General features: G+C 42.9%; 1 protein-coding gene across 3 annotated transcripts; it reads left to right on the top strand.

Moving 5' to 3' along the window:
- Positions 1 to 9002: 9002 nt before the first annotated feature.
- On the top strand, positions 9003 to 26542 carry LOC100828295 (calcium-transporting ATPase 5, plasma membrane-type). 3 transcript variants are annotated; one of them, XM_014901078.2, is made up of 35 exons: positions 9003 to 9222; positions 11761 to 11994; positions 14412 to 14528; positions 14619 to 14676; positions 14890 to 14981; positions 15074 to 15205; positions 15304 to 15393; positions 15588 to 15657; positions 16076 to 16146; positions 16234 to 16317; positions 16400 to 16477; positions 16545 to 16616; positions 16847 to 16930; positions 17048 to 17130; positions 17888 to 17996; positions 18076 to 18131; positions 18209 to 18251; positions 18322 to 18405; positions 18495 to 18644; positions 19511 to 19576; positions 19656 to 19754; positions 20378 to 20488; positions 20558 to 20725; positions 20860 to 20919; positions 21151 to 21312; positions 22153 to 22269; positions 22447 to 22545; positions 22629 to 22766; positions 23516 to 23616; positions 24352 to 24397; positions 24489 to 24623; positions 25066 to 25173; positions 25260 to 25351; positions 25524 to 25618; positions 25977 to 26542. In XM_014901078.2, the coding sequence occupies exons 2-35, from the start codon at positions 11818 to 11820 to the stop codon at positions 26000 to 26002; spliced, it is 3273 nt and encodes a 1090-aa protein (XP_014756564.1). In that variant the 5' UTR covers positions 9003 to 9222; positions 11761 to 11817; the 3' UTR covers positions 26003 to 26542. The 3 variants fall into 3 exon arrangements, with proteins under 3 accessions (XP_014756564.1, XP_024317459.1, XP_010233899.1); XM_010235597.3 differs by lacking the exon at positions 9003 to 9222 and adding an exon at positions 11358 to 11616; XM_024461691.1 differs by lacking the exons at positions 9003 to 9222; positions 21151 to 21312 and adding an exon at positions 11355 to 11616.
- Positions 26543 to 27431: the final 889 nt, after the last annotated feature.

Below are 27431 nucleotides of genomic sequence, written 5' to 3'. Positions count from 1 at the left end.
TAATCATACATAATTCACATTTTGTTGGCACTACTACAAAACGGTCTATATGTAACGGTACATCAGTAACGGGTCCGGCGCGACCGGTACCGATGAACAACATCAGTGTCGGTCGCGGCTGAGACCGTTACTGATGAACAGAGCGGGGTCTGCCCGTCTCCGCCCAGCCATACATCAGTGGCGGTCGCCTCGCGCGAGAGACATCAGTGGTGGTCGGTTAAGAGATGACCGCCACTGATGAATCATGCATCAGTAACGGTCACCCAAACGCGACCGTTACTAATGTACCCCCTATTATCAGTAACGGTCGCCCAAGTCCCAACCGCCACTGATGATTGTCGCGTTTTAAGTACACGGGGCAGAGCTGCAGCTGGTCGCACTACGCGTCGTAACGGACCAGCTGCGGCCCTTCTTCCCCAGCGACGGCGAAGCACTGCCCGAAGACGCCACGGCCGCCGGTGAGCCCCCCAGGTAGCGCCTCCTCCCTCTCCCTTCCTCCTCTCTCCCCCCCGCGCCAGCGGCCGCCATCTCCATGGCCGGCGAGCTTCGATCTTCGAGCCCGAAGCTTCTCTCTCCCTTGCGAGCTCTCTCTCCCTCCCGATCTGTCACGCCGGCCTACAATTTCTCTCTGAATTTCTCCAATTTCAAATTTTCGAGCTCCGGTCGCCGGCCAAAATGCGGCCTCCTCCTCGTTGCCCGGAGCTTCCCTCTCCCTTGCGAGCTCTCTCTCCCTCCCGATCTTTCTCGCCGGTCTCCAATTTCTCTCTGAATGTATCTAATTTCAAATTTTTAGTTCGCCCTGGTTAATTAACACCTTAATCCCCTTGTCAATGATTAGGCTAACTATTTTGCTTTGTTTGTTTTCGTGTGTATTGTGTTGTAGATCGAAGGACCGTTCTTGGATGTACGCCAAGGAAAGAATCAATGCTCGATGGATGACTGAATGGACGGTCTTTTTGGAGTCGCGAAAGGTGATATGGAACGAAAAGTACTTGTGATGATGCGTTGTCCATGTCGCAAATGTGGAAACACATGCATGATGAAGCCTGAAGATGTTCAGATGCACGTGCTGGCATCGGGTTTTGTGAAAGGCTATTCTCGCTGGACTTGTCACGGGGAGGATGCAGTTGATGTTGGTAGTGGTAGCGAAGATGATGATGTCCTGCGGTATGATCTGGCGAATGATTCCAAGGAAGAAACAAGGGTCGATGAGGAGGCTAATGTGGAAGGTGAAGGAGCTCCACGTGGCAGGATTGCCGAAATGCTAGATGACCCGTACCTACGGGACCAGCTGAAGGACCCCGAAGATTAGGCAGAGTCTGCTCAGTTCAAAAAATTGTTGGAGGATGCAAACACACCTTTGCATGACGGAGCTGGCGAAGAAAACAACGTGCTCGAAGTGACGCTCGAACTTTTGAGGCTGAAGGCAACATCATGCTGGTCAGACAAGGGCTTCGCTGACTTGTTGAGTCACCTTGCTTCGGCTTTTCCACAGACAAACAAGTTGCTCAAGAGCACATTCGAGGCGAAGAAGATTAATGCCCGCTTGGATTAGATTGCGTGAAACATCATTCATGTCCAAACGACTGCATGGTATACATTAGAGAGTACGAGAACCATGAGAGCTGTCACATATGCGGTGCATCGAGATACAAGAAGAAAAACGCCAGATGTGGCGAAGACGATGGGGAAGAAGTGATGAAGGGCAAACCAGCAAAGACTGTTTGATATCTTACAACAGGTGGCCGAGTTGAGCGTTGGATGTAGAACGTTAAGAACGCGAGGTATCTCATCTATCACGATCCGGCGCAGGCTGCATTCGATCCTGACGGGCACTACCGTGTGGAGGAAGCTGGGGTCTTAAGACACCCTGCCGATGGGACTCAGTGGAGGAACTTCGACACGGCATTTCCAGATTTCGGGGCAGAGCCCAGAAACCTGAGGCTCAGTCTCAGCACTGACGGGATAAATCCTTTCAGAAACATGAACAACAATCACATCAAAATCACATGGCCAGTGATCTTGTTTTTCTACAACCTTCCTCCATGGTTAATCATGAAGAGAAAGTACATCCACATGTGCATGCTCATACAGGGTCCAAAGCAGCCGGGAGCTGACCTAAATGTGTATCTGCAGCTAGTGAAGGATGAGCTAAAGCAGCTTTGGAACCCTGGCAGAGTGGTTTGGGACGCAAACAGGAGGGAGTACTTCACGATGAGAGCAGCGGTTCTAACCTGCGTGCATGACTACCCCGCGAATGGAAATACTTCATGCCAGGTGATACATGGCTACAAGGCCTGTACAAAGTGCGGGGAAAACACAACATCGAAGAAGTTGCCCGCTTCATCCAAAATTGTTTACATGGACCACCAAAAGTGGTTGGATGCTAAATACCCTTGGAGGGATGACAAGGAAATGTTTAATGGGAAGACGGAGCACGGGACAACGCCGACGGAGAAGTCTGGTATGCAAATCCTCAAAATTGTGAACGATCTTGAGGTTGTCCTCGGAAAAATTGCTGCGAAGAAATATAAGAAACCCGAAGGCGTCGTGTGGAAAAGGAGGTCCGTATTCTGGGACCTGGAGTATTAGCCACATTTAGAATGCCGCCACAGCATAGATGTCATGCACGTGGGGAAAAATGTATGCGACAACGTGCTAGGGTTGCTGATGAACATTCCAGAGAAGACGAAAGATGGACCCAACGCACGGAAGGACCTGGAACTCATGTCTATCAGAAAAGACTTGTGGGGCAAAGATCAAGTGTCGGCAGCCGACAAGAATGGTTTCGTGACGGTGACCACGCGGTGTCGTCTTGCATGTTACGGCCTGTACAAAGACGAGTTGCATAGGATGTGCCCGTGCCTGCAGGGCATTAAAGTCCCATCGAACTACTCGTCGGGCATCAAGCATCTAGTTGACTTGAAGAGTCACAAGCTATCTAGCATGAAGTCTCACGACAATTATGTCATACTCACTCAGTTACTTCCAGTCGCAATCAGAGGTATCATGGAGCCGCACGTAAGGGAAACAATCATGAAGCTTTCTGACTTCTTTGACAGCATCTCGCATAAGTCAATCACCGTTAAACGATGCCAGATACTGAAGGATAGTATGATACAGATTCTGTGCGAGCTCGAGATGTTCTTCCCTCCATCATTCTTCGATATCATGGTCCATCTAATGATCCACATATGCGATGAGATCTTGTCCCTAGGGCCCTCGTTCCTGCATAACATGTATGGCCCTAAACGATACAACGGGGTTCTAAAGCCGTCTTCCTCCTCCGCCGCAAGCCGTCTTCCTCCGCCGTGCCCGAGCCCGCGCCACCGAGCCGTCTTCCCCTTCCCCGCCATCGACCCCGCGCCACCGAGCCGTTTTCCTCGACCCACAGGTGTGCGCTCTCTCTGCCTCCCTCTCACTGTTAGGGTTAGGGTTCACTGTTAGGGTTAGGGTTAGTGTTAGGGTTCACTGTTAGGGTTAGGAATTGCTGCTTCTACCCTTGTTTTACAATTGTTAGGGTTCACTGAAATTACAAATGTTGTTTATACATGCAGGAATTACATGCTGGAATTACAAATGTTGTATATACATGCTGGAATTACAAATGTTGTATATACATGCTGGAATTTGTTTAACTGCTGCTCTGCCCCTGTTTTTGTTTAACTGCTGGCTGTTGGTTAGGTGTTAGGGCTTAGCTGGAATTACAAATGTTGTATATACATGCTGGAATTACAAATGTTGTTTATATACATGTTGTTTGAAAGCTATATACATTGTACATGCTGTTTATAAATGTTGTTTATATACATGCCGCTTTGGAAAGTGCTTCATTTATGTGAATTGTGGGCCCGACCATCATGTCGGGTCATTGGAGAAGGGGCCATCGTGCCGAGGGGGTACATATGCGGGTGGGTTTTTTATGCAGGTTTCGAGCTTCTAGCAGAGAAAAATTGCTAGTTTTTTAGCATAGGTCATGCCGAAATTTTCGGCCGATATATATTTGATGGTTTTGATGGCATAGGTACGAAATGGGCAAGAGTAGCCAGAAATCAGTTCTTGATCGGGAGGAGGTAGATCGTGTCGATGAAGAGTCTTCATCGGGAGAGCAAATTGCCAGCTCTGGCGGCGAACCTAGCTCCGGCGAAGGTAGCTCCCATTCAGAAGAGCGCGGCAACGAGCGACGGGTAGAAGAAAGTAACCCGCAGCCAATTGCTTCTACGGCTAAGAAGCCAAGGAAGAAGACGCCGAGGGGGAGCCACAACTTGAAGGAGTTTTATTACGTGGTCACCCGACACTCTGACAGAGGCCGTCCGGAGTCGCCTGAGAGGGCACAGAAGGCCTTCGCAACGACCTGTGGAGCCGTTGCACGTAAATATTGCAAGATCACCGACAAGTGGAGTGACATGTCCGAAGTCGTTAGAAACACGTGCATCGCGGACGTTGCAAGGATGTTCCAAGTCACTGACAAGTGGAGCGAGCGATTCCTAGTGTCCGTCAACATAGCAATGCGGAATGGTCTTGCTAATTGGAAAACCACCGCTAGAAAGTGGATGGACAAACCCTACGAGATCATCAAGAAGAAATGGCCGTCGATAATTGATGAGGCCGAATGGGAAAAATTCAAGAAGGAATCGTCTGACCCTGCCTTCATTGCGAAGAGTGAACGTATGAGGGTGTTGCGCGCGAGGAAGCCCTTGAACCACAGGCTAGGGAGTGCAGGGAAAGAGGGGAAGAAGAAGGTCTGGCGCAAGCAGGACCGAATTCTCGAGGTGGTAAGCAGGGTGCCTCCAGTGCATAACATGCTGGAGGACCAACGTGCTAGAGAATATGCACGTCAGCACATGACACCAGAGGAGTGGGCGGGCATTGAGCCAATGCAGCCGCCTGTTAAAAAATTTACGGTAAGGGTTTACATGCATTAATTTGTTTTCGGCGTTAATTATGACACTCCTGATCCATATAGACTCACGTCCTGTCTTATATGATAACAGAAAATGCCCACAAATGGGAGGAGAGCAAGAGGTCAGAAACATCCGACAACTCCGTGCAGAGTAAGAGGTGGGAGTCGGCTGTGACCGCCGGCTTACAAAAGGCGGAGCACACGGGCCGTGTTCTAGGGGAAGGCGAAGGGGCCTGCTGGGATGATTATTTCCCGCCTGCTCCGAAGCGAAGCAGGGTCCAGAAAAAGCTTCCCGCTTCTGCTGAAATAATAGAACAAGTTAAGGCGGAGGCACGAGAGCAGGCACCTATGGTGTGCCAAGAGGTGTTAAGAGAATATGCAGTGCAAGCCGTCCATCATTTGGTGTCGGCATTGACCAAAAACCACACAGCCCTTGACGCCATACTCGGGGGAGGAGTGGAAGGTTTAAGGAACCTCCTTCCTTTTCTTCCCCCTCTTCCCCCGCGAAAAGCTTTGGTGTGGAGTTCAACGAGCTGTTCCACCTCTTCAACCGCCAAAAGCTTGATATCAACCTCTTAAGGTTGTGGTCTGCCTACCAAATAAGAGAAATGCAGCGAATGGAGGTCAAAAAAGTAGCCATTCTAGACCCTGCGGTGTTCAACTACGGTGACATCGGTCTTGAACCAGAAATGGATCCTTCAAGAACCCTGGCATCTAAATACTTGGTGGCATGTCTGGAGAAATACACGGACCACGACTTTATCCTCTTCTTTCTTAATTTGGAGTAAGTTGAATTTTATATATGGAACCGTTTGTTTTTTCTAATTCAGTCTTTCTTATACAACTTTAGATACTAAAGTTTTTTTCTTTTGAAAACAGAAACCATTGGGTGACACTACTCATTTGTTTGCCTTGGTCCGCGGTGTACTACTTCGATTCACTACTTCCGAAGAAGGGTGTTCGAGGTAGGTATTGGAAACCCATCAAATCACTCATTAACATTGTCTGGAAAGTGGCGACCAAGGAAAACTAGCTGGTAAAGGCTATAAAGACGAGCCTCACCACAACCACAGGGTCTCTTGCCAGCAACAGCCGCTCGGCAGTGTGTTCTGTGGCTACTACTGCTGTCACATCCTTATGGAGAATGCCAGCATGTTCAAAACTGAGTGGAAGGGGTCAGTCACGGCGATGAAAGAGTACTGGCGGCCCCGAATGACAATGGAACACCGACCTAAATGGGCCGTGTATAACATTCAAAGGGAGTTCGCCCATCTCATCAACAATGAGGTCATCAAGCCTAATGGGGACTTCTACGAACGCGTGGAACAAGTGGTGACTAGGGTTCACCCGCAACAATAGCTTCAAACTTAAAATGAGATACACTTGTATTCTTTATATGCTTCTATGAAATTTTGACACTTTGTAATCAATTGTCGTGAAGTGAGATACATTTGTATTCTTTATATGCTTTAAATGATGCGGCTTTATATACATTTGTATGCTTTAAATGATGTGGCTATGTATTTTTCTGTGCTGTGATGTGATGTGCTGTATATATTTTTCTGTGTATTTTCTGTGGTCTTAATTATTTTTTTAATTACCAAAAATGTATCAGTGTCGGTTGCTCGCCCGGCACTGATGTGGCAAAGCGACCGTTACTGATATCATCAGTAACGGGCGCGGAAACGTGACCGTCACTGATGATGGTATTCATCAGTAACGGTCGGGTCGGGTCGCCCGACCGCCACTGATGATGGTACATCAGTAACGTTCGCAGCGACCGTTACTGATGATAGATACATTCCTACCGTTACTGATGATAGCCATCATCAGTAACACGAAGTTAGTCACGGCTTCTCCGACCGTTAGTGATGTTGTTTTTCGACCGTTACTGATAAGCAGGAAGTATCGATCCCTGCTTTGATTTCTGCCATGATAGGATGCATTTGATTATGCAGTTGCATGGCAGTTTCTTGCTCGCGTTATGCGTTATGCGTCACATGTACACCTCATGACAGACTCACACGGTCACGGATCGTATATATCCTGCCCAGGCACGAAGAGACGGCAGAAACTTCCCGTGCCAAACGACGACGTAAGCGAGCAGCAACATGCAATGAAAGTATGAAACGACACGACACTACGACACTACTATTTGCTTCAGAGACTGGCAGTCCCCAACCTGCTCGTACATGTACGAGGTAGTTAAGCAATATCACTGCACTGTGACGGTGTTATAATTAATCATTTCTACACGTTCCATACATATCGGCCAGCTGCTAGCTAGCCTGCTACGAATGTGTACATGTGTGTCAGCGTGTGCATGCATATGCGACTAGCGTACAGTGTGTACGTGCGTAAGCGCGCATTACTGCTACTACCTCTGTTCATTTGCTGCATGCGCCGCCGGGTGATTCTTGGACCAAAGAATCTGCTTTGAGTGTTCGGAAGGTTAATGCATTGGCAGATTAAAGCGACCCTGCGTGCTGAATATACAAAGCTGAAAGCCTGAAATTAAAAGGCCATGCAGCAACCCTCCGAAAGTGTAGGATATTGCGCCCTCTGCCGGCCTAGCTCCTCTTGTTACACTACAGTAATTGGTCAAATTTTGCCCAATGGTTCTTGGAATGTGACACGATCGACGTTATTTTCCTGCCGACAGTTTGATCGATGCCACAAATCTACACACGGGTAAAAAGAGATGGAACAAAAAATATTGCCGACAGTTTTGACATGCGCGGCTCAGCTCGGCGTTGCATGCATGGCCGGAAAACCAAACGAGCTAGTACGGAGTAGTATAATGCGAAGTTCTGGAATTACTCGAAAACTAAAACTGAAGACCATATCGATCGTCGCAAGCTATGATTCCCAGTAGCCTCAAGACCCTGAGACCCTGAGAGTCGCCGCGTACTGTCGGGCTCGGGAATTTCCATCTCTCCATCCGGCGCGTGTTAGTTCAAGTGGATTAATTACGGCTGGTCTCCATATATGCATTTTCGTGCAGGCGTACCCTACACCACCGTACATTTATTACTCCGTAGAAGCTTACTATTTTCACAGAGAAAAGAAAGGAAATTCACTAACCAGACTACTCGTAAAACAGTACGCACACACATTATTTCTCTGAACGTCGTGGTATCCCAAGTTGTTACGTGCCGCAGCAGTGCATGTGTTTCCGATGTGCGTTCTGACTAATTTAATTTAATTAGAGAAAAGTCCGCTCTGAACCCTGAACTCGTAGAGATAGTCTGAATCGAACCTCAATCTTCTAATCTCGGGTTTTCGAACCCTGACCTAATCAATCCCGGTCAAATAACCCCTTAACCCGAAATAAGGTGTTTTGTTGAGTCAGGATTGCTGATATGTCACGGGATTCGCTGACTAAGCACTGCTTCTGGGTCCCACGTGACTATATTTCTTGTAACTTATCCATGGTTAAGAAGGATGGAAATTATAACGAACCATTGAGTGACGGAGAGGGAGTCGAGGTCGTAGTCCTCGTAGCAGTATGGCCATGCCCGCCGTCCCACCCGTTGGCGTGCCGCCCCGAGCTGCCCCCGCACGCTGCCCTCGGCTCCGCGTGCCGCCCCGAGGCGCCGCGCCACACCCCCGTCGTCTCCGCGCGCCGCCCCTCCCGCCATTATTGCTGCGCTGTCACCAGCTGTCCTGGTCTTCGCGCACCGCCACGAGCCGTCGCTCACCGCCGCAGTCCTGGAGAAGGCTGCCGTGGACGACGCCATTGACGCCGGCAGCGAGGAGCACGATGGCAAGGAAAGGGGTCGATTTTAACATGCTAGCTACTGTTGAACGGCGTTGATCGAGCATAACAGTATGTGAAAATCCCGACATGATAAGCAATCCCCGACTCAACCAAACATCTTATCTCAGGTTCGAAAATCCGGGATTAGAAGATCAAAGTTCGATTCAGACTATCTCTACAAGTTCAGGATTTAAAATGGATTTTCCCGTTCAATTACCTAACTAAGCAGATGCCAGCATGTCACGCGCAGATCGCAGACTGTCTATAAAAGAGAGCACCACCCCGGCCGGCCAGCGCCGCAGATTGCGATACATGCATCTAAAGCCGAAAAGCACTCCGATCGAGGATCGAGCTTCCTTGCTCACCGCCGTACGCAAAGGCGCCATCTATCCGAGCTGCCTGCTGCGTGTGTCAGACGCGCTTTTGCAAGCTAGAAGATGCACCAGTAGGAACTAGGAAGCTCGATCATTTTGTGCCTCTAGCCGCAAAAGGCACAAGCAGCCGGCTTCCGCTTCCTCGCCGTCTTCCTCTCTCCATCGTCCGAGCTGCCCGTGCCGAGGTACGTACGCGATATGATTCCTCGGTGATTTCATCGATCTGCCTCGTGTTTTTGCAGTTAGATAGTTGATCCTTTTCGTGTGTTTTCTGGGTGTAGCTCCCTTTCATCTCCTTTTCTTTTTCCTCGATCTGATACCAACATAGGTCACGATCAATCGCGCGCACATAACGTTTTGACCCAAAAAAAGCAGCAGCTTATATTATTAATTAATAATTACGTGCGTATTTTCTTTCTTTACCACGACTTTCGGCCAAACGTGTTGTTTGTCGGCACGGCCGGAGATGCGTCACGAGATCGATCGATCAAACTCCGAAGAAATTTAAGAGCGACTTTCACTGATGTTGCCTGTTGCTCTGCCATTTTGGGTCATCTCAATCGTGTACATGCGACTCGCGTGACACACCCAGCTCGATCGGAACGTGCGTGGTTTGGTCTTTTGGTGTAGCTACGAGCTTTGAGTTGAGCAGGCGAGGGCTACTTCGTTCGTATATATGAGGTCACCCCGCGACGGCGACTTCACTCAAAGTCTCGGACCTCACGGCGAGTCGGTGACCGCCCGTGTCCCGTCCACAGCGCTGGCCGGTGGCGTGAGGTCACCCACGAACTCTTTTTACCGGCGTCCACTGACACTGACACCGCTGGCTTCACCGATGTGTTTCCGTGTGTTTGAAATTACTTTAGCAGTTACCCGTCTAGTCAAAATATTGGCCAACTTTTAGTTGTTCCTGCCTGCCTGCCAATCTTCTGCTGCTTGCATCGGTACATAGTCCGGCGAGCCTCCTTTTCGGAAAATAAATATGGAGTATATGCTAGGGGTTTCACTCTTTTTCAAAATAAATAAATAAATTCTGAATTGTCCCACTTTTGCTAAAAGAATGAACTATATTTGGCAAACTGCATTACTTGCCAAAAGTTTTTTTTAGTTCACATTCATCGGCATCCAGACGGGACTAATTATTTTGGTCTTGACCAAAAAAGCGGTCACAAGATATACACATTCTGATTTAGGCAAACCAACGTAAACGTAGAATGGAAGTTTTGGAAACGATTAAAACTAAAGCCAAAAATCACATCAATAGATGATCACAACCTAATAATCTGATTAAGAGGAAGGGATTGACTAGGAAATTGTTATTTGTTTCCTTTTTTAGTAAATTGTTACTTGTTTATGCAACTCCAATTATATCAGTGCCAATCCAATCTTTCCCAATAAGAATTCCTAATCTGTAAATCCAAGCAAATTTTTGCTCTTCTTCATTTCCGAGCTAGGACAAAAAAAAACAAGTTTGCATTTTTGGTGCAATATATATCGCGAAATGGATCATAAGAAATTAGATTTTACGTATCTATGGGAACTCCGTTCACGTATCGTGTTAGATGCTATTGATTATTGGACTAGGAGGTTTATTCTATTGTCATCTGGATACTTTTTTGTGTAAACTCGAGGAAAAGAGTTTAAGATCTCATATTGTTTCGGATAATCTAACCACCTGCTACATAACATGCTGCATCACAGATCACACACCATAACATGTTAATATCAATACCGGTGTTTATACATTACTTTCACAATGTTCATAGATAATTAGAGCACGGCGATTTAAACCACATAATTCGTGGTCGCATGAGAACTCAGAAACTCTCGACTCATTTGTCAGCATCATTGATCCATCAGGTGAATTGAGCTCGTCCATCGCCTTCTTCAATTTCAACGATGATAGCCTAAAGGTGTGTGAGCGTCGAGTAGATACAATGACCTCGATACAAAGTCACGGTCAAGGGCGATGATATGACCGAAGAATTTCGGTTCGAAATGGTATGCTCGATGTCACAAGTAAAAAACTTGTGCTCCAGTAGAGCATAGAGGTATTTAGGTAGATCGGAAACCATTAGGAATAAAAGAAAGAAGTGTGACAGGTGGGCCCAACACGAAAGCCTTGCTTTTGTGTCGCATACCAGAAGAGGCATCGAGGTGGCTTTATCGCAGAAGGGACAGTTTCTGTATGCTCACTTTAGTTGGACAGAGCCGTACCGATATCCAAACTTTTGTTTGTTACAAGAGACGCGTTTAGGAGATGTCAAAAGGAGAGAGACGCGTCTAGGAAATCAGAGGAAGACGCACCTTGAAACGGCAGATGCCCTGGAAGCTACGCAACAGAACGGAAAAAAGGAAGCAGACGAAATCAAGGGCGTGAAGCGGGAAAAGGGGCAAGGAAGCAACGCGGAAGGAGACAAAAGCCCAGCCAAGCCAAGCGCCTCAATTCGCCGCACACGCTCGCTTCGTTTCCTCCGCCGCGCGGCTCCTCCCCTACCACTGCTAGCCCCGCCGCCGTCTCCGGCTAGGTTTCGCTCTCACCTGCGCGCGCGCGGCGCGGCGGCGGCGCCCGCCTCGAGGTGGATGCACCGCCGCTCACCGGATTTTAAACTTGTTTAGGGGGGCAAGGGAGCGTGGGGGGTTTGGATTTGTGCTTTTTATTTTGTTTGGTGTGGGTCTTATATTTTTCTGATGTGCTTCGATTTGTGTGAATGCGGGTGCAGATTCGGGGGCGCGGCGGCCGCGTTTGGTGTCATCTCTCCTGAACAGCGGCGGCCGCGATGCCCACGGGCGTGCAGGCGCCCGAGGCGTCGCCCGGGCGGTACCAGCGGCACCGCGACGAGGTGCCCGACGACGTGGGGTGCGAAGACGTGCTCGGCATCGACTTGGAACCGGTGGCCGACCCCTTCGACATCCCTGCCAAGCGCGCGCCCGTCGAGCGGCTACGGCGGTGGAGGGTGAGTTGCCATTCCCTACTCAAACTCGCTGCATTGAGCTTTTGTTACTAGTTGAGGGGTGCTTGGTTTGCCGTTATGCTTGGCTGCACAGTGCGCTCTAATTTCACGTAGATTGCTTTTTTTAGACGGGTGTAGGTTCTGCATTGTTTTTTTTGTTGTTACCACCCAATTGTGTTGGTATTTATGTTCGTATGTGTGGCCATTTTGGGCTATATCTATAAAGCTAGGCGTAAATCCTCCGTTCTAAAAATGTGTTGCCATATCATCTAGGAGCATATGTTGTGGAACTTATTTGCTGCGCCCAACTAGTTTAGTGTAACCGTAGTTGCGAAATTTGGGGAAAACACTGGAGAATTGATCGTATCCCCCAAAAGTTTACGAGCCTTCGTTGTTGCTCTATTTCACTCGGTGTCTACATCCATAATCCCGTGAGTGCTGAGATGAATTAGTACTTGTGAAGTTTAAATCACCAGTGCCCTTTTGACATATATGGACTCATCTATAATGCCTGGCAAAATATGCATCTGGGTTTTTGAGTCAGACATTGAATTGCAACGGACCTAGATATCGATACATACTTCTGTTGGTAAATGCGGATGGTCAAAACATGCCACCATCGCTCGATGATTCAGGAAGAACTGTTGGCAGCGTATTGAGTTCACATGGAATCTTCATCTTGAGATTAGGCACATGATTGTGAGTACTAGAGCCTCCTTAAGGATGACTTGCGTCATGGAGATTTTTATTCAGGCGTCCTGACACATATGGAAGCAGCACAATGATCTCATTTTTGATAGGGAATCTCCCTCTATCAGTAGGTGGTGTAGTTGCTTCAAGCAAGATGTGCTCGCCCAAAACGTTAGGCTTAAGGACGTAGTCTGTCCGGCTCTTTGTGTTTGGCTGGAATTGGTTGAGTCTGTGACCTGACCGTCTAGTGTGTCCTGGATGTCTGGGGTGACTGTTGTGTCCCTCTTTGTAACTTTTCTACATTTGTAAATATTTTGCCTTTTGTTAATGTATCCTCTGTTGGAGCCTCTCCTGCAGATTTCCTAAAAAAAGGAGTTCAGGATCTTAGCTTAATTGTCTGTGTAGTTAAGTGTGCCAAGTGATACACATGATATGAGATGACATTACTGCTTATAAAAGCATGGACAGTTGGACAGAGTGAAAAGAGATGTAGCGGTGAGTGATGACAGACTCGCTTAGTTCCATCCGTGCCTCCCCTGGAAAGAAGAAAGGGCGGGGGGATCATTGGCACCGGATTTATTTTTATTTGCTTGATTGGATTTAATGTGGAGTAGACACTTCTTACTTGGGTGTTAGCATGAAGGACGAGGGTTTGGAATGGATACACGCTGGGACACGGGATGTAAATGGGTTCACACAACAGCTCTCACCTTAGGGAACCAGTATTTGAGGTAAATCAGTATACTACTTAGTCATCTGAGTCATGTTGCCCACTGTAAGCATCTATCCATTTTGGTCATCTAAGGTCAGCTGTTTTGTCTAGGATATTTCTCTCGATTGTTGTGTGCGTTATTTCACAACAGGGTAATTAACAACTGCTGGGGAGGGGTCAGGCAGCGACAACAGAGTATCACTTGATGAATGAGGGAGCCTATCGGGGCACAAAGGATCTAATAATAGCCGGTCAAGGTAGATCACAACAAAACTTTAGGGATGATAAACTTTGCTTATTCATTGCCTGATTAATAAATATACAAGGGCTTCCTTTATACGGGAAAAACTAACCTACTGGTTGCACACAATACAAACAGCTTCCTGTCCTTGCCGAATAGTTCTGTTCTTGTGCTGCTGCAGAAGTGCAGATTGTGAACTCCTCTCCGATATGTGCAACCCCTGTTGAGGGGAACCACATTCTCACCATTTCCTTTCAAACATAGACATAGGCAACTCTTCTCATGCAATTCTACTGGATTGCTAAAGAAATTTTATGACTGGACTGCCTATTGAAAGTTTGAAACAGTCCAAAAGCTATAATTCTTTTCTTTTGTTGATCTCAGTCATATTCATTTCCATCGCTATATCAGATTACCAGGGCTTGGTAAGTTGGCATTATTCTTTCTTTTCTGTGAAGTGGATTGTGGATGGTGCATAGTATCAAAAGCTGGGTTGGCCCGTATTCTAGTCCTTCATATCTACTTTGTTGTTGCCTTGTTGCATAATTTAACCAATGTGATTGCAGTTTTTGAATTGTCTAAGTCTTGCAGCCTTGGAAATAAACTGCTTTATAAGTTGCATCATTAACATGTTTCATAGGGCGTATTGAGCTTGTATACTTGCACCAAATTTGCACCATTACTCCAACGAATGCTGCTGCATGTTCAATGATAACTGATATTGTAATCAGTTCATTAATTTTACACATTACTATTATGGTTTTGTTCCATTGGCAGCAAGCTGCACTTGTGCTCAATGCTTCTCGGCGATTCAGATATACACTTGACCTGAAAAAGGAGGAAGAAAAGGAACAAATAAGGAGGAAGATCAGGGCTCATGCTCAAGTCATACGGGTATGTGTATTCAAGCTTCTTCTTCTGCAATATAATTTTTTTATCATCATAAACTTTTTTCTTTAATGCGTTAGTTTTGAATTCAATCAGGCTGCATTACTTTTCAAGGAAGCGGGAGAAAAGCAGAATGGTGAGATGGAATTATCAGGTAACTGCTATGAACCCATTTTGTGGCTGGACACATAAAATACTGTCAATATCTTGGTTATATCTTTCCTCTGTTATTTATCCCTCTGGCGAGCATGTTGTGTCAAGAATTAATTGTCTACTCAGTTGACGACAGTCCTGCATCTTGTTAATAGTTGCTCAAATATTGGTATGGTACTTTTGTTATTTTAACTGGGACGTTTCTTGCACACAGAAATGCCCTCCCAGGGATTTAGAATTAGAGCGGATCAACTTACAGCCATGACAAGGGATCATAATTATTCTGCCCTGCAAGAATATGGAGGGGTATGTAGTTATGTACCATCAATATTTGCAAATTAACTTCGATCTCCAACTTACGGATCATTATTAATGCGGTATCCTTCTTTAAACATTAGGTTAACGGGCTCACAAAATTACTGAAAACAAACCCAGAGAAGGGAGTCCATGGAGATGAAGCAGATTTGTCATGCAGGTTGGGTGCTTTTGGGGCTAACAGATATCCTCGCAAGAAAGGAAGAAGCTTTTGGGTAATTTTGTTTACAAGTTTGAATTGCGATTGTACCAGTGAGCGTGCTGCAGTTTCAGTGCTTAATCCTCTCTACTGTGTTCTTTCTTTTGACTACAGGTTTTTCTCTGGGAGGCCTGTCAGGATTTGACACTGGCTATCCTTATCGTAGCTGCTGTCATTTCTCTTGTATTGGGTATCGCAACAGAGGTGAACTTCCTATTTATCTATTTTGTAGTTTATCTAATTGTTGTTCAATGCCTTAATGGTTATATATGTTTTCCCCTTGTGAGTTTCAAATATGGTTCCATAAACTTCCAAAAAATGGTTAACTGAGCATTTCCTTGTGCAATAACCCTTTTAATATTATGTTTTCTTTTGTTCTAACTTAAAATTTTTATTAGGGCATCAAGGAAGGATGGTATGATGGTGCAAGTATTGCATTTGCTGTCTTTCTCGTGATACTTGTTACTGGTATGCTGTTTTTCTCTCACACATATTCAACTCTTAAGTAATTCTATACTTTGTGATATTAAAGATGGATACAATATTACCGTTATTATACTTTAGCAAGATGCAATCATGGTTCTTGAACTTTTTCTTAACTTGGGATTCATGTTATAATTCTGGAAGATAAAACCCCAGACCTTTTTTAAAATTCTTCGGTAGTATGCTTGTGGTCCATCTTATTCATAGTATTTGGAAGATAGAACACCGTTATTTTTGTTATATACCTCACTAGTATCCAATATGCTTACAGTATGTCTTTATGTTGTTCAATCATATACTCATTTTGTTCTTCCCAAACATCACCTTTTCTCTCATTTTGCTCACTATGCCAATGAAACCTTGTCCTGTTCGCTTGACTGGAGGCTCTTTTTGTTTGTGTTAGCTGTCAGTGATTACAAACAGTCCCTGCAGTTCCAACACCTCAATGAGGAGAAACAGAATATCCAAGTGGAGGTTTGTGAGCTAAACCTAACAAAAAATTGACTATCTAGCCGCCATATTTAGTCCTCTAATGGTATTGCAATTGGGTATGGTGGTCAGGTTATTAGGGGCGGTAGAAGGATTCAAGTGTCAATCTTTGATATCGTGGTTGGTGATGTTGTTGCTCTAAAAATTGGTGATCAGGTAGGATGCCCTGAAGAAATATGGTTTGCCTTGACTTAATTTGCATTTATGAGATTATAACGAAAGCAAGCTGACATTTTAGGTTCCAGCTGATGGTGTTTTAATTAGTGGCCATTCTCTTGCCATTGATGAATCCAGTATGACTGGGGAAAGCAAAATTGTAAGCTCTCTCTTGGTTTTAGATGATTGATTTGCCCGTGATTAGTAAATGTTGGGTCTTTGATTAGGTCTTTAAGGATCAGAAGTCGCCTTTTCTGATGGGAGGATGCAAGGTAGCTGATGGTTATGGTACCATGTTGGTGAGTGACCATATCTTTCGTCTTGCCTGATTCATTTTCCTTTGTGTTTTGGAAATCATATGTCCACTAACATTTTGAGTCAATTAAGCTCTTTTACTTATTTTCCCTTGGATTTGAGTATTTTTTTACCTGTCAGCTAGAGTAATCTATGACGGAGTGAAATTGAAAATTGACCATGTAACATTACTAAGTGATTTGTTACCACTTCCAATTGCGCTGCTGAAATGCAGGTAACTGCAGTTGGTCTAAACACTGAATGGGGCTTACTAATGGCAAGCATTTCAGAAGAAAATAATGAAGAGACTCCATTACAGGTTTTCCCTCCTTTTATCCATTTGCTGATGGTCTGAGTTTGGATTATTTTCAACAACCTCTGTGCAATGTGAGTTATGTACTATGGTTTATTCATGGCCTTCTCTTTTCTTTTTAAGGTGCGGTTGAATGGAGTAGCAACATTCATAGGCATTGTGGGTCTTGTTGTTGCTGCAATGGTCCTTGTAGTCCTTTTTGCAAGGTAATCATAAATAGACACCTGCCCTGGCTGAAAATCGTATTGGCTATTATACTGGAATAGCTCTACTAACTAAACCTACAAGCATGAGCAGAACGACAACCAGTTTGCAGCTGTAATATTGTGCCTCTACGTTATTTTAGAACTGTAATTGCAAGGCGACATGGCATTGAAGCATACACAGGGTATTATATGGGTTATACCACAAGCAATAACGTGCCCTTCTCTGCCCTATATGAATAAATATAAATTAGTCTATGTGTGGGACAGATTAAACATATATTATCATAGATTTATAGTGACAACTAAGATTAGTCTTTTCCTTGTTGAGATTCCTCGATAATTTGAATATTGTATCTTCTATATGATGTTTAGTCTATATAAGGGAAATAACTTTACTCCTATAAAGATCTCAATTGGCGACAGCAGTCCGTCACCTTTAGACCACACCACAGGTTAATTTGACACAAACTATTGTGATGAGAATGGACATAGATTATTTGATCTGAGACAATAAATGATAGTACATCATTCTCTTTGTACATGTACTGTATTTTTTAGTCCGTAGCACAACACATGGGTATCGTGCTAGTAGTCACTAATGTAGGAAGCCATGCTGTAATTAATATGCTTATCCTATATGCATAAGTGCAGTGATCTATGTTGCTCCTAATCCACTCTATATATACGTACTTTGAAACTTTTCTCTTCTCCCAGATACTCTGCAGGGTGTACTTAGAAAAGTTTCCCTTCTTCCCAGGTATTTTACAGGACATACTACAAACCCAGACGGTTCTGTTCAGTTTGTTAAGGGGCGCACAGGTGTGAAATCTATAATATTCGGAGTGATAAAGATACTAACTGTTGCGGTATGTAATGATTTAGTATTTGGTGTATCTTAAGCACCCTTTTTCTTGTCTCATTCTTATGCTGCAAAATGCCATTTAGGTGACCATTATTGTCGTCGCTGTACCTGAGGGACTACCGCTGGCCGTAACACTGACGTGAGTTGTTTGATACAAGTCAAAAGTTTCCTTCGTATGTTTTAGTTTCTCAACCTATTTTTTATTTTTATTTTCAGCCTGGCTTATTCAATGCGGAAAATGATGGCAGACAAAGCACTGGTACATATTTTCTTAGTTTGTTTATTTTGTATTCTGTTTGTTATCACATGAATCTACACATCAATTTCAGGTGAGGAGGCTTTCGGCTTGTGAAACGATGGGTTCTGCTACAACAATTTGTAGTGACAAGACCGGTACATTAACGCTCAACCAGGTTAGTTAGTTTTGCATCGTACTCCTAGGTAGTGAGTTTTCTTGGTTCCTTTATGACCATTTGCATATGTTTGACTTTTTTTGCTTAAGATGACGGTGGTGCGGTCAATAGTTGCGGGAATAGAGTTGCAACCTGTGGCTGCTGTTGAGAAGTTGTCACCTACAGTTACCTCTGTTGTACTTGAAGGAATTGCACAAAATACTTCAGGCAGTGTGTTTGAGCCAGAGGTGACGTCACAGGTATCCACCAGTCAATGCCTTCAACTACTGCCTTATACATTTTAACATGGACTTGATCGCTGTCATGTAATCGTTGTGAATATAACTTTTTAATATATTTTGCTGCCGTGAATCTGGCTGTTCAAGTAGTGTTAGAATTTCCAGCTCAGAATTAGTATTTGGGAGGTTCTTCTATGCTATCATCAAAAGAGAAAAGCATTAATTGCACACTAAGAGTGAAATTTGTAGCCGTACACTCTGCTGTGATACTAAGAGTGCTGCTGAAGATTGGTGTAAAATTGGTTAAGAGAGCATATAAGCATTACAACCTCAATTTCAACCTCGTATGTAGCTACGGATAAAAAAATTATACCATGAGTTTAAGAAAATATACAAGTTTACAAAAACCTTCTGTTTGTGCGAGATCACACTATTCATACTCGCTCTCATCCCAATCATCTATGCCAGATCGAACATGTGGTGTAGTGAAAGGTGAATGGACCACCGTCACTAATTGTCATCTTTACGAGAGTGAATATAGAGAAATGTCGCTTCAGAAAAGCATGCAATCAAAATTTTAGAACACTTGCCTCCAATATCACAAATTATATATAATTTTTACATAAAAATGGTACTAATATTTTTTTTTCATCGAATGCACTTCCATACCGGTGGTGGAGACCGTAAAAATGCTGTAAGGATATCTGTTTGAAACCAGATAGAGCATCTTCTGCTTTTAGCATGACTATCAGCAGTCAGAAGCTGGCATTAGTGCATTTTTATTTCCTTAGGATCCCTGCTATCAATGCTGCTAGTTGTGGTGGTTCATTTTTTTAATGTAATTGATATTTTGTCGTTGTACACCATCCTGACTCTTAACTTATCAGGATGATAATACTGTTGAGGTAACAGGCTCACCAACTGAAAAGGCGATCCTTTCTTGGGGTCTTGAGGTAAGATTCCTCGAGTGTTAAAAATAACTTCCGCCTTTGGTGGCTATATTTTAGCTTATCCAGCTGATGGCTCGTATAGCTTCATATGAAATTCGCGGAGGAGAGATCAAAATCTGCTATCATTCATGTTTCTCCATTCAACTCAGAAAAAAAGCGTGGCGGAGTTGCAGTGATTACGGTAATTTGATATTTTATTTTCACTATATTTTAATATTTATTAGAGACCTAGTTTATTCTTAGTTTGTTCTGGTACACTGTTTCAAACGATCATATTTTTCCCAAGAACGAGTTTTCACTAGATATATCTGCCTCCTGGGTTGCCAAGATATACTTTGACAGAGATGAATTGGTCCTGGGGCTTTCCTAATATATCACTCCATGTCTCTTAAAGATGATTAAGTGTTTAAATGTTTTATTTAGGTGAGCTATACATTGAACTGGCATAATTCTTTGCTCAACACCTATGTTTAAATTCTAAAATAAGCAAGTCAAAACTGATAACTATGTTTTGTTATGGGCTGTCATTCTTTGCAAGAGTTCTTCTGTCCCAAAATGGGCCCCAGTCAATTGAGGGTCTAATTTAACTAGCAACAGCATGAATCTCTGACATACATACGCTTCACCTCTGACTCAGCAAACCTCAATTACACAACAGTCTGATACTTGTTTGTCCTTTTGTAAGCGTCATGATTGTGTTATTAATTTGGTTCAGCTAGAGTGTTATTCTTTTGCATGATTGTTTATTGCTGTGCAATACACAACTTCAACCATATACTAAACTTAGTCATGTGCTATTTTCAGAGAGATTCAGATGTTCATGTGCACTGGAAAGGAGCAGCTGAAATAGTTCTTGCCTTGTGTACAAATTGGCTTAATGTAGATGGCTCAACCCATAAAATGACACCTGATAAGGTATTATGACACACCAAATCTTTTTCAGATTTAATTTGATAGTTCCCCCATCTCAGTTTGGTCTTTCAGGCTAATCAATTCAAGAAATACATAGAAGATATGGCCGAGCAAAGTCTTCGTTGTGTTGCTTTTGCTTATAGAAATCTGGATCTGAAGGATGTTCCAAGTGAGGAGCAAAGAACTAACTGGCAGGTGCCAGATAATGACCTGACTCTCATTGCAATTGTGGGGATGAAGGTATATGGACAAAAGTTTGCAAAACCAGGAATGCTGATATTCCTTCAAATTTCCCATTCCTTGCCTCTTTGTTTTTCTGGCAACCTTTTGATAGCCTTTTTATGTGTTACTGGGACATCCATGTCCGTTTGCAGGATCCTTGTCGCCCTGGAGTTAGAGATGCTGTTGAGCTGTGCACCAATTCTGGTGTTAAGGTTTGTGTTTTGAATTTTGTCCTCCTGAAGGACACAAAGAGCTGTTAATAATAGTTACGAGTCATATTTGCCTCCTATAGTGAGTATTGGTATTTCCACTGTAATTTGACGTTTTTATTCTGTATATGTTAATGTTGTGTGTAATGCCATTGACACCCTTAAATCTGCCAATTATTGATACCAATTAATGTTGGCACTATAAACTAACTCCTTCGGATTTTTAACGAGTAGGTACGCATGGTAACTGGAGATAATCTGCAGACAGCTAGAGCAATAGCACTGGAGTGTGGAATACTCACTGACCCGCATGCTTCTGCACCAGTTATAATAGAGGGAAGAGTTTTTCGAGAGTATGGCGACGCTGATAGGGAGGCAATTGCCGACAAAATTTCTGTAAGAATATAGTTCAGTTGTGCTTGCAAAAATATTAAAATGTGTCCCAAGTTTATGGATCTAATTTAGTGAGAGTACTTTAGGTGTTTTTGTTGATTTGTTATTCTGAAAGGTTACTGGTGTTCATCTTGTATATCTGATTTGGCAAAATGGATCATAAACCTATGGCTGATTATTTGAAATCATGCGGCATTTTAATTGGGGTCAGTTGCTTTTATGTCATCTGTTTTTTTCTTTGCGTTAAATGCCACCCAGTCCCGCAGTTCTGTATAATGCTTCTACCTTCCCATCAAGTTCTCAATTTACAAGTATTTAGTGTTAACTTAATAGTGGCTTGCGATTTTAGTCGAACAACTATTTGCTTATCCTAGGAATACAGGGAATCGTGTTGGGAAATTTATCTAAAATCTAAAGGCGGAAATTCAATGGGAATAGGCCAATAGGGAGTGACTGTCTGTCTTATTCAGTGATCTTGCTTGTTGCTGTTCATTTGAATGGGAAGTTGATTTTCTGTTTGGTTTGACCTTTAATGTCCACTTACGCATGATTTTTTTGCCACTTTTGTATAGCATATGCCGTATGTTCTGTGGTAGTCTCATGCTTTAACTGTTACCGTTGTGCAAATATGACAATAATAATTTGTCTTGCACTAACCAATAGATGCAAAAAAAGTGATTACGCTAAGCTTGGTAGCTAAATTTAACGCGGCATTTCTGGTGCTATATTTCATGTGATCGGGCTATTCCTCCTTTCTGAATCCATATGTTGTCATATACTTTCTCTTGCTGTTAGCGTCATCGTTGTATTAAGATTGGCCTGATTCTTAAAAATGCATTGCAGGTGATGGGAAGATCCTCTCCGAATGATAAGCTTCTCCTTGTAAAAGCACTGAAGAAGAATGGCCATGTTGTTGCTGTTACTGGTGATGGGACAAATGATGCTCCTGCATTGCACGAGGTATGCACACAAGTTTATATTTTGAATGGATAAGAAGGACTGGATGTATTTTGAGTGGATTAGAGTGGTTATACATGTGCTCATATACTGCATTGTTCAGTATAGCAACCATGTACAGTTTGATGCTGCTGTTTCTAATTTCAGTCTCTCATCATCTCCCATCACTCCTATTTTCAGGCAGATATTGGTCTTTCTATGGGCATCCAAGGAACAGAAGTAGCTAAAGAGAGCTCGGACATAATTATTCTGGATGACAATTTTGCTTCGGTCGTGAAGGTTAGACCTGTTTGTAGGACTTGATGATCGTATGATCCACAGTTGATGAGTGTCTTAAATTCTCTTCGCATTTGACATTCCAGGTGGTCCGCTGGGGTCGATCGGTTTATGCCAATATCCAAAAGTTTATTCAATTCCAGCTTACTGTAAATGTTGCGGCTCTTATAATCAATGTGGTTGCTGCTATTTCCTCGGGCAATGTTCCTCTAAATGCTGTTCAGGTTTGTCAGAACATTATTAATTTATGTTTGTTTGAAGTGTTTCCTGATTATAATAATTTTACACTGATAGTGTCAATCCCAGCCATATATGTATATTTATAGAGAAATTAACTGGATCTAGATGGCATTGTTTCCTCCACATGTGGTTCCCTGAATCATTATGCTGGGCTGCTGGCCAATAAAATTAACTACAGATTGTATTATATGGTGTTGGTCTATTTGCTCTCATTTTTGTGACTTTTGTGGACTAAATCCTACTTGTTCACTGCAATGTAACTATTCACTAATTAAGAGCTTCACCTGGAAATGAGATTCAGTAATTCTTAGGGGAAAATGTCATGGTAGTTTATTGAGAATATGCACCATCGGTAGGGATACAAGCGGGATCCCGCTTAACTGACTTGCTAGTTCAAAAGTGTTGCTCAAATTTTGACATGAAGATTTTGAGGTTGACCACCAAGTGGGATATAGGGATTCCGTTTGCATCCCTAACCAATGGGATCTGATATCTGTTGGAATGAGTATTTTTTTTCTGTCAAAGAGTGACACCTTTTAAAACTCAGCATTTTGTGAAAAGTGTCTTTCGGACGATGTTGAGGATGACACCTATGAAAATATTGTTGCCATGGACCAATAGGAAACTGTTTTTTTATAGAATCCAATATGAAACTGTCAATGAACAGAAGTGGATTTGAAGTATTTATTCATTGATATGTCCATATATTTACAAGTTTTTGCTGTTGACACAGCTTCTCTGGGTTAATCTCATAATGGACACACTTGGTGCACTTGCTTTGGCTACTGAACCACCAACGGACCAGCTTATGAAGCGGACGCCTGTTGGACGGAGGTTAGCCCTTTTATCTCTGCCAACAGTCAGCCTGTTAAAATTTATCAGTCTACCGTAAACAGAACTGTGGATCTCATAGTCTCATGCATATAAACTTGGTCAAATTTGAATTAGTTTGACTTAGGACAGTGCTAGGACTTCTTATATTTAGGAACGGAGGTAGTACTATTCACAGCCAATTGTCTTTTTTGTTTGTGATTGTCGGTCAAATTTTGACCTGGAGTTTTATAGCATGGTAGATGCATGTTGTATGAGTGTCATGACTTTTTGAGTGATAAATTTGTGGCATAGTGCAGAGGGTGCACCTCAACCCCAAAGCGCATAGTCCATACAAGATATTGCCTGGTTACCCTATGCTTGATGTTGATACTTCATTGCTGTTCTTACTCAATTAGTTATACACTTCTATTAGTACTTTGTTGTGTATAATGTACACCCTCTGCTGTGCTTCACCATCACTAAGGAATATTGTGGCTGCCTTAAAAAAAAGTTTCGCCGTGAGAGTCCTGAGAAACAAGTGTTCACTTATACTCAGTGACTTCTAATCGATTAAAAATGTGTTCACTTATACTCAGTGACTCCTAATCGATTAAAAATGTGTTCACTTATACTCAGTGACTCCTGATCGATTAAAAATATGTGAAACAACCTCTAACATTATTTGCTTATATTTCTTGATGGGCATTTATGTTGGATATGCTTCACATTTCTAACATTCTTGTGCATGTGATGCAGAGAACCTCTTGTGACCAATATTATGTGGAGAAACTTGTTCATTCAGGTATACAGTTTTTTCAGATGTAGATTTTTTGACTATCAATTGTTTGTCTGAACTATACTTGAGTCAGTTACGAGGTCTTATGTGTTCACAGGCTGCCTATCAAGTTGCTGTTCTTCTGACCCTCAACTTTAGGGGCCGAAATCTTTTGCACTTGACTCAAGATACCCTTGAACACTCCAGTAAAGTGAAAAATTCATTTATATTCAACACATTTGTCCTGTGCCAGGTAACTTCTTGTCGTGTTTAAGCACTTTCTCTTTTCCTTTATTCCGAAACATGTTCCAAGCCTTGTGTTTGATTCTGAATATACTGTTTTTCTCTATTTGGATCAATTTATGCGATATTGGTAGCTTTACAATAGCATGCTTCTTTACTGTACCTCTACGCTACAATATAATACACATTAATGTCTCCAGCAGCTTGTTTAGAAATAGCTTTAAAGTATTGGTTATGTTCTTTAGCATCAAGTAATTTAGCAATAAGGTCATTTATCATAGGTTGCATTCCCCCTATTTGTTCTAGTTTGTTCAGGTCCAGATTATAAATGAAGCCTCAAATCTTTCTCACCAAAAGTTGTATAATCCCAGTCTATGGTCTTCCTTCCCTTCAGCATATGCATTTGCCATATTGCTGCTTGACAAAGCTCGACTTTTCATTTTTCCTCACAGGTGTTTAACGAGTTCAATTCTCGTAAACCAGAAGAACTGAATATATTTGAAGGAGTTTCAAGAAACCATCTTTTTTTGGCCGTTGTGAGCATAACCGTTGTGATGCAGGTATGGAAAAGGATAAATGGATGAGTGAATGTTGGATTTTCCTTCAAGTATCTAGAGTTTGACTTGCGTCTATATTTTATTCTCAGGTGGTCATTATTGAGTTCCTAGGAAAATTTACATCAACAGTGAAACTTACTTGGGAGCTTTGGCTTGTTTCTCTAGCTATTGCTTTTGTTAGGTGAGATTCTTGTCCACATTATGTAACCTTTGTGTCGTAGAGATGAGTACTTCTTTCAATCCGAAGTTTCCTCCGATTATTAATGTGTTAGCAGTTTGAATTAATTAGTTTTGGATGGATATCCTACAGTCTGTAGCATGCATGCTTGCTAACCATTGCCTTGTTCATGCAGCTGGCCGTTGGCTTTTGTTGGCAAGTTCATTCCAGTTCCCAAGACTCCATTGAAGAATTTGATCCTAAAGTGTTGGCCTAAATGGAAGAAGCAAGGTACCCAGTGTGTTCCAGCATTGAAAATACTAGATGATGCCCCGCATGTTGTTGCGAAATTTTTTAGTTAACACAAAGAGTATTCAAAATTGAAAAATATGATGAAATTGTACATTTTTCACTTATTGGGGATAGCTTGATGGAAGTAACATGCATGCATGTGCAAAATATGAGTTAACCACTAAATATGTATGAACAAATTAATTATATGGGTTGCTTCTACTTAGATATAGAAGATGTGCTGCATCTGCAACTGTTATCCTGTTTGGATATGTGATCTAGCGACTGTATAGCACCCTCAGTGTATATTTTGGTCGCTGGTCGTTGAACCCACTGATTTTTTCTCAATATTAAACAGGTGAAGGACCGGCTCCACCAGTGTGAAACTCCAAGCGGGTCAAAGATTATCAACTATCTCGAATTATAGTCCTGCCGTCCTGGTGCACATAGATGCCTGTATAAATTGGACTGCTGACTTCTCCTAACGATGCTACTAGCTTTTAGCCTGACTAAATATTCTTGAGGTTGCAGTCAATGCAAGTGAGGTTCTTCATCCTTACCGCTCTTGATCCGAGGTTAATTTGAAGCCGATGTGAACAAAATGCGGTATTCACTAGCCTAACAAAGGTCAGCTATACAACCAGTTTGGAAGCTCGCTAGTGAACAGTTCTGTTGGACATGAGTGAAGTGTATATTCTAGGTTTCTTTTCTTATGTTGAGGTCCTCTAGAATTTTGTCCTAGCTACAATATTTGAAACAGAGGGAGTAGATTCTTGTGAAGAGTTGGTTTGGGCTTTCTTTTGGGTGCTAATGAGTTGTGGTTGTAGCATGAACCTGCGTCAGATTTTATTGTTTGCTGACTGGGGTGAGATCACTCGCTTGTTTACGTGCTAATTTAAACGGAACTGGCCAGTGACGTACCAAGATGACACATCGAGGCCATCGTTCAGACACTGATAACGTCATTGCGTTTTGATGTGCGAGTAAGTGATATGCAAGGCTCTTCGATAAATTGAACGCATGCATGGTATAATTAGCTGTTTGTCCGATGCGCAACCATAAAAATGAAAGCACTGAATATCTCTCGGGATCCGGTGGTTTGCTTTAGGACTGGCACCATTCTACAGTTTTACCTAAACAAAAAACAGCACTGGCATTATTGGTTTGCTCGATTCCTTTACCGTGAAAAGCGCAACCCAGGTTTTAGGGACGCTGGCTCGGCATTATACAAGTCTTTGACCAAAATTGCTTCATTGGTATATGGTTAATATGACAACAAGAAATTAATATTACGACATTTGTCTTAAAATACTTATTGAAACAATCCAGGTTCAATATTATGTAAATCACATATCAATAGAGTTTGGCTACGACATTGTCTTAATGAACCTAATACGCTCTATGTTATACTCCCTCCGTTGCTTAAAGATTGGCATATCTTTCATTAAGACAAGTCTTTGACCACAAATTATTATAATATGACATCAAATTAGTATCGCTGGATTCGTTATCAAAAGTACTTCATGATACTTGTGGTTTCATGTCATATAAAACACATTTTAATATAGTAATTTGTGGTCAAAATCCTTTCTTAATGAAATTTAATATGCCGATCTTTCAGGAATGGAGGGAGTAATATAAAAGAGGAGGTATTATTAATCATAGTTTTGATCCCGCAAAAATAAACAGTGATAGGTCTGAGCTTAGTAGTCAGTGTCACAAGGTGCATTCTTTTTTCCCTGATGGGATAATGCTGGATGAGTGTTGGTAGACTACGCAGGGCTTCCTCCTCACAGACCCCAGCCGAGAGTGG

This window comes from Brachypodium distachyon, chromosome 3, assembly GCF_000005505.3.
Source record: "Brachypodium distachyon strain Bd21 chromosome 3, Brachypodium_distachyon_v3.0, whole genome shotgun sequence".
In the NCBI taxonomy this organism is placed as follows: domain Eukaryota; kingdom Viridiplantae; phylum Streptophyta; class Magnoliopsida; order Poales; family Poaceae; genus Brachypodium; species Brachypodium distachyon.
The sequence above is the reverse complement of the archived record's forward strand: the minus strand, read 5'-3'. Positions and strand labels throughout refer to the sequence as shown.

Excerpts from the sequence above, each read along its gene's own strand:
- LOC100828295 (XM_014901078.2), top strand. The coding sequence starts at position 11,818 with ATGCCCACGGGCGTGCAGGCGCCCGAGGCGTCGCCCGGGCGGTACCAG. Across the intron at positions 14,529-14,618 it reads CTCATGCTCAAGTCATACGG|GCTGCATTACTTTTCAAGGA; the intron begins GTATGTGTATTC and ends GAATTCAATCAG. Across the intron at positions 25,174-25,259 it reads GCATAACCGTTGTGATGCAG|GTGGTCATTATTGAGTTCCT; the intron begins GTATGGAAAAGG and ends TTTTATTCTCAG.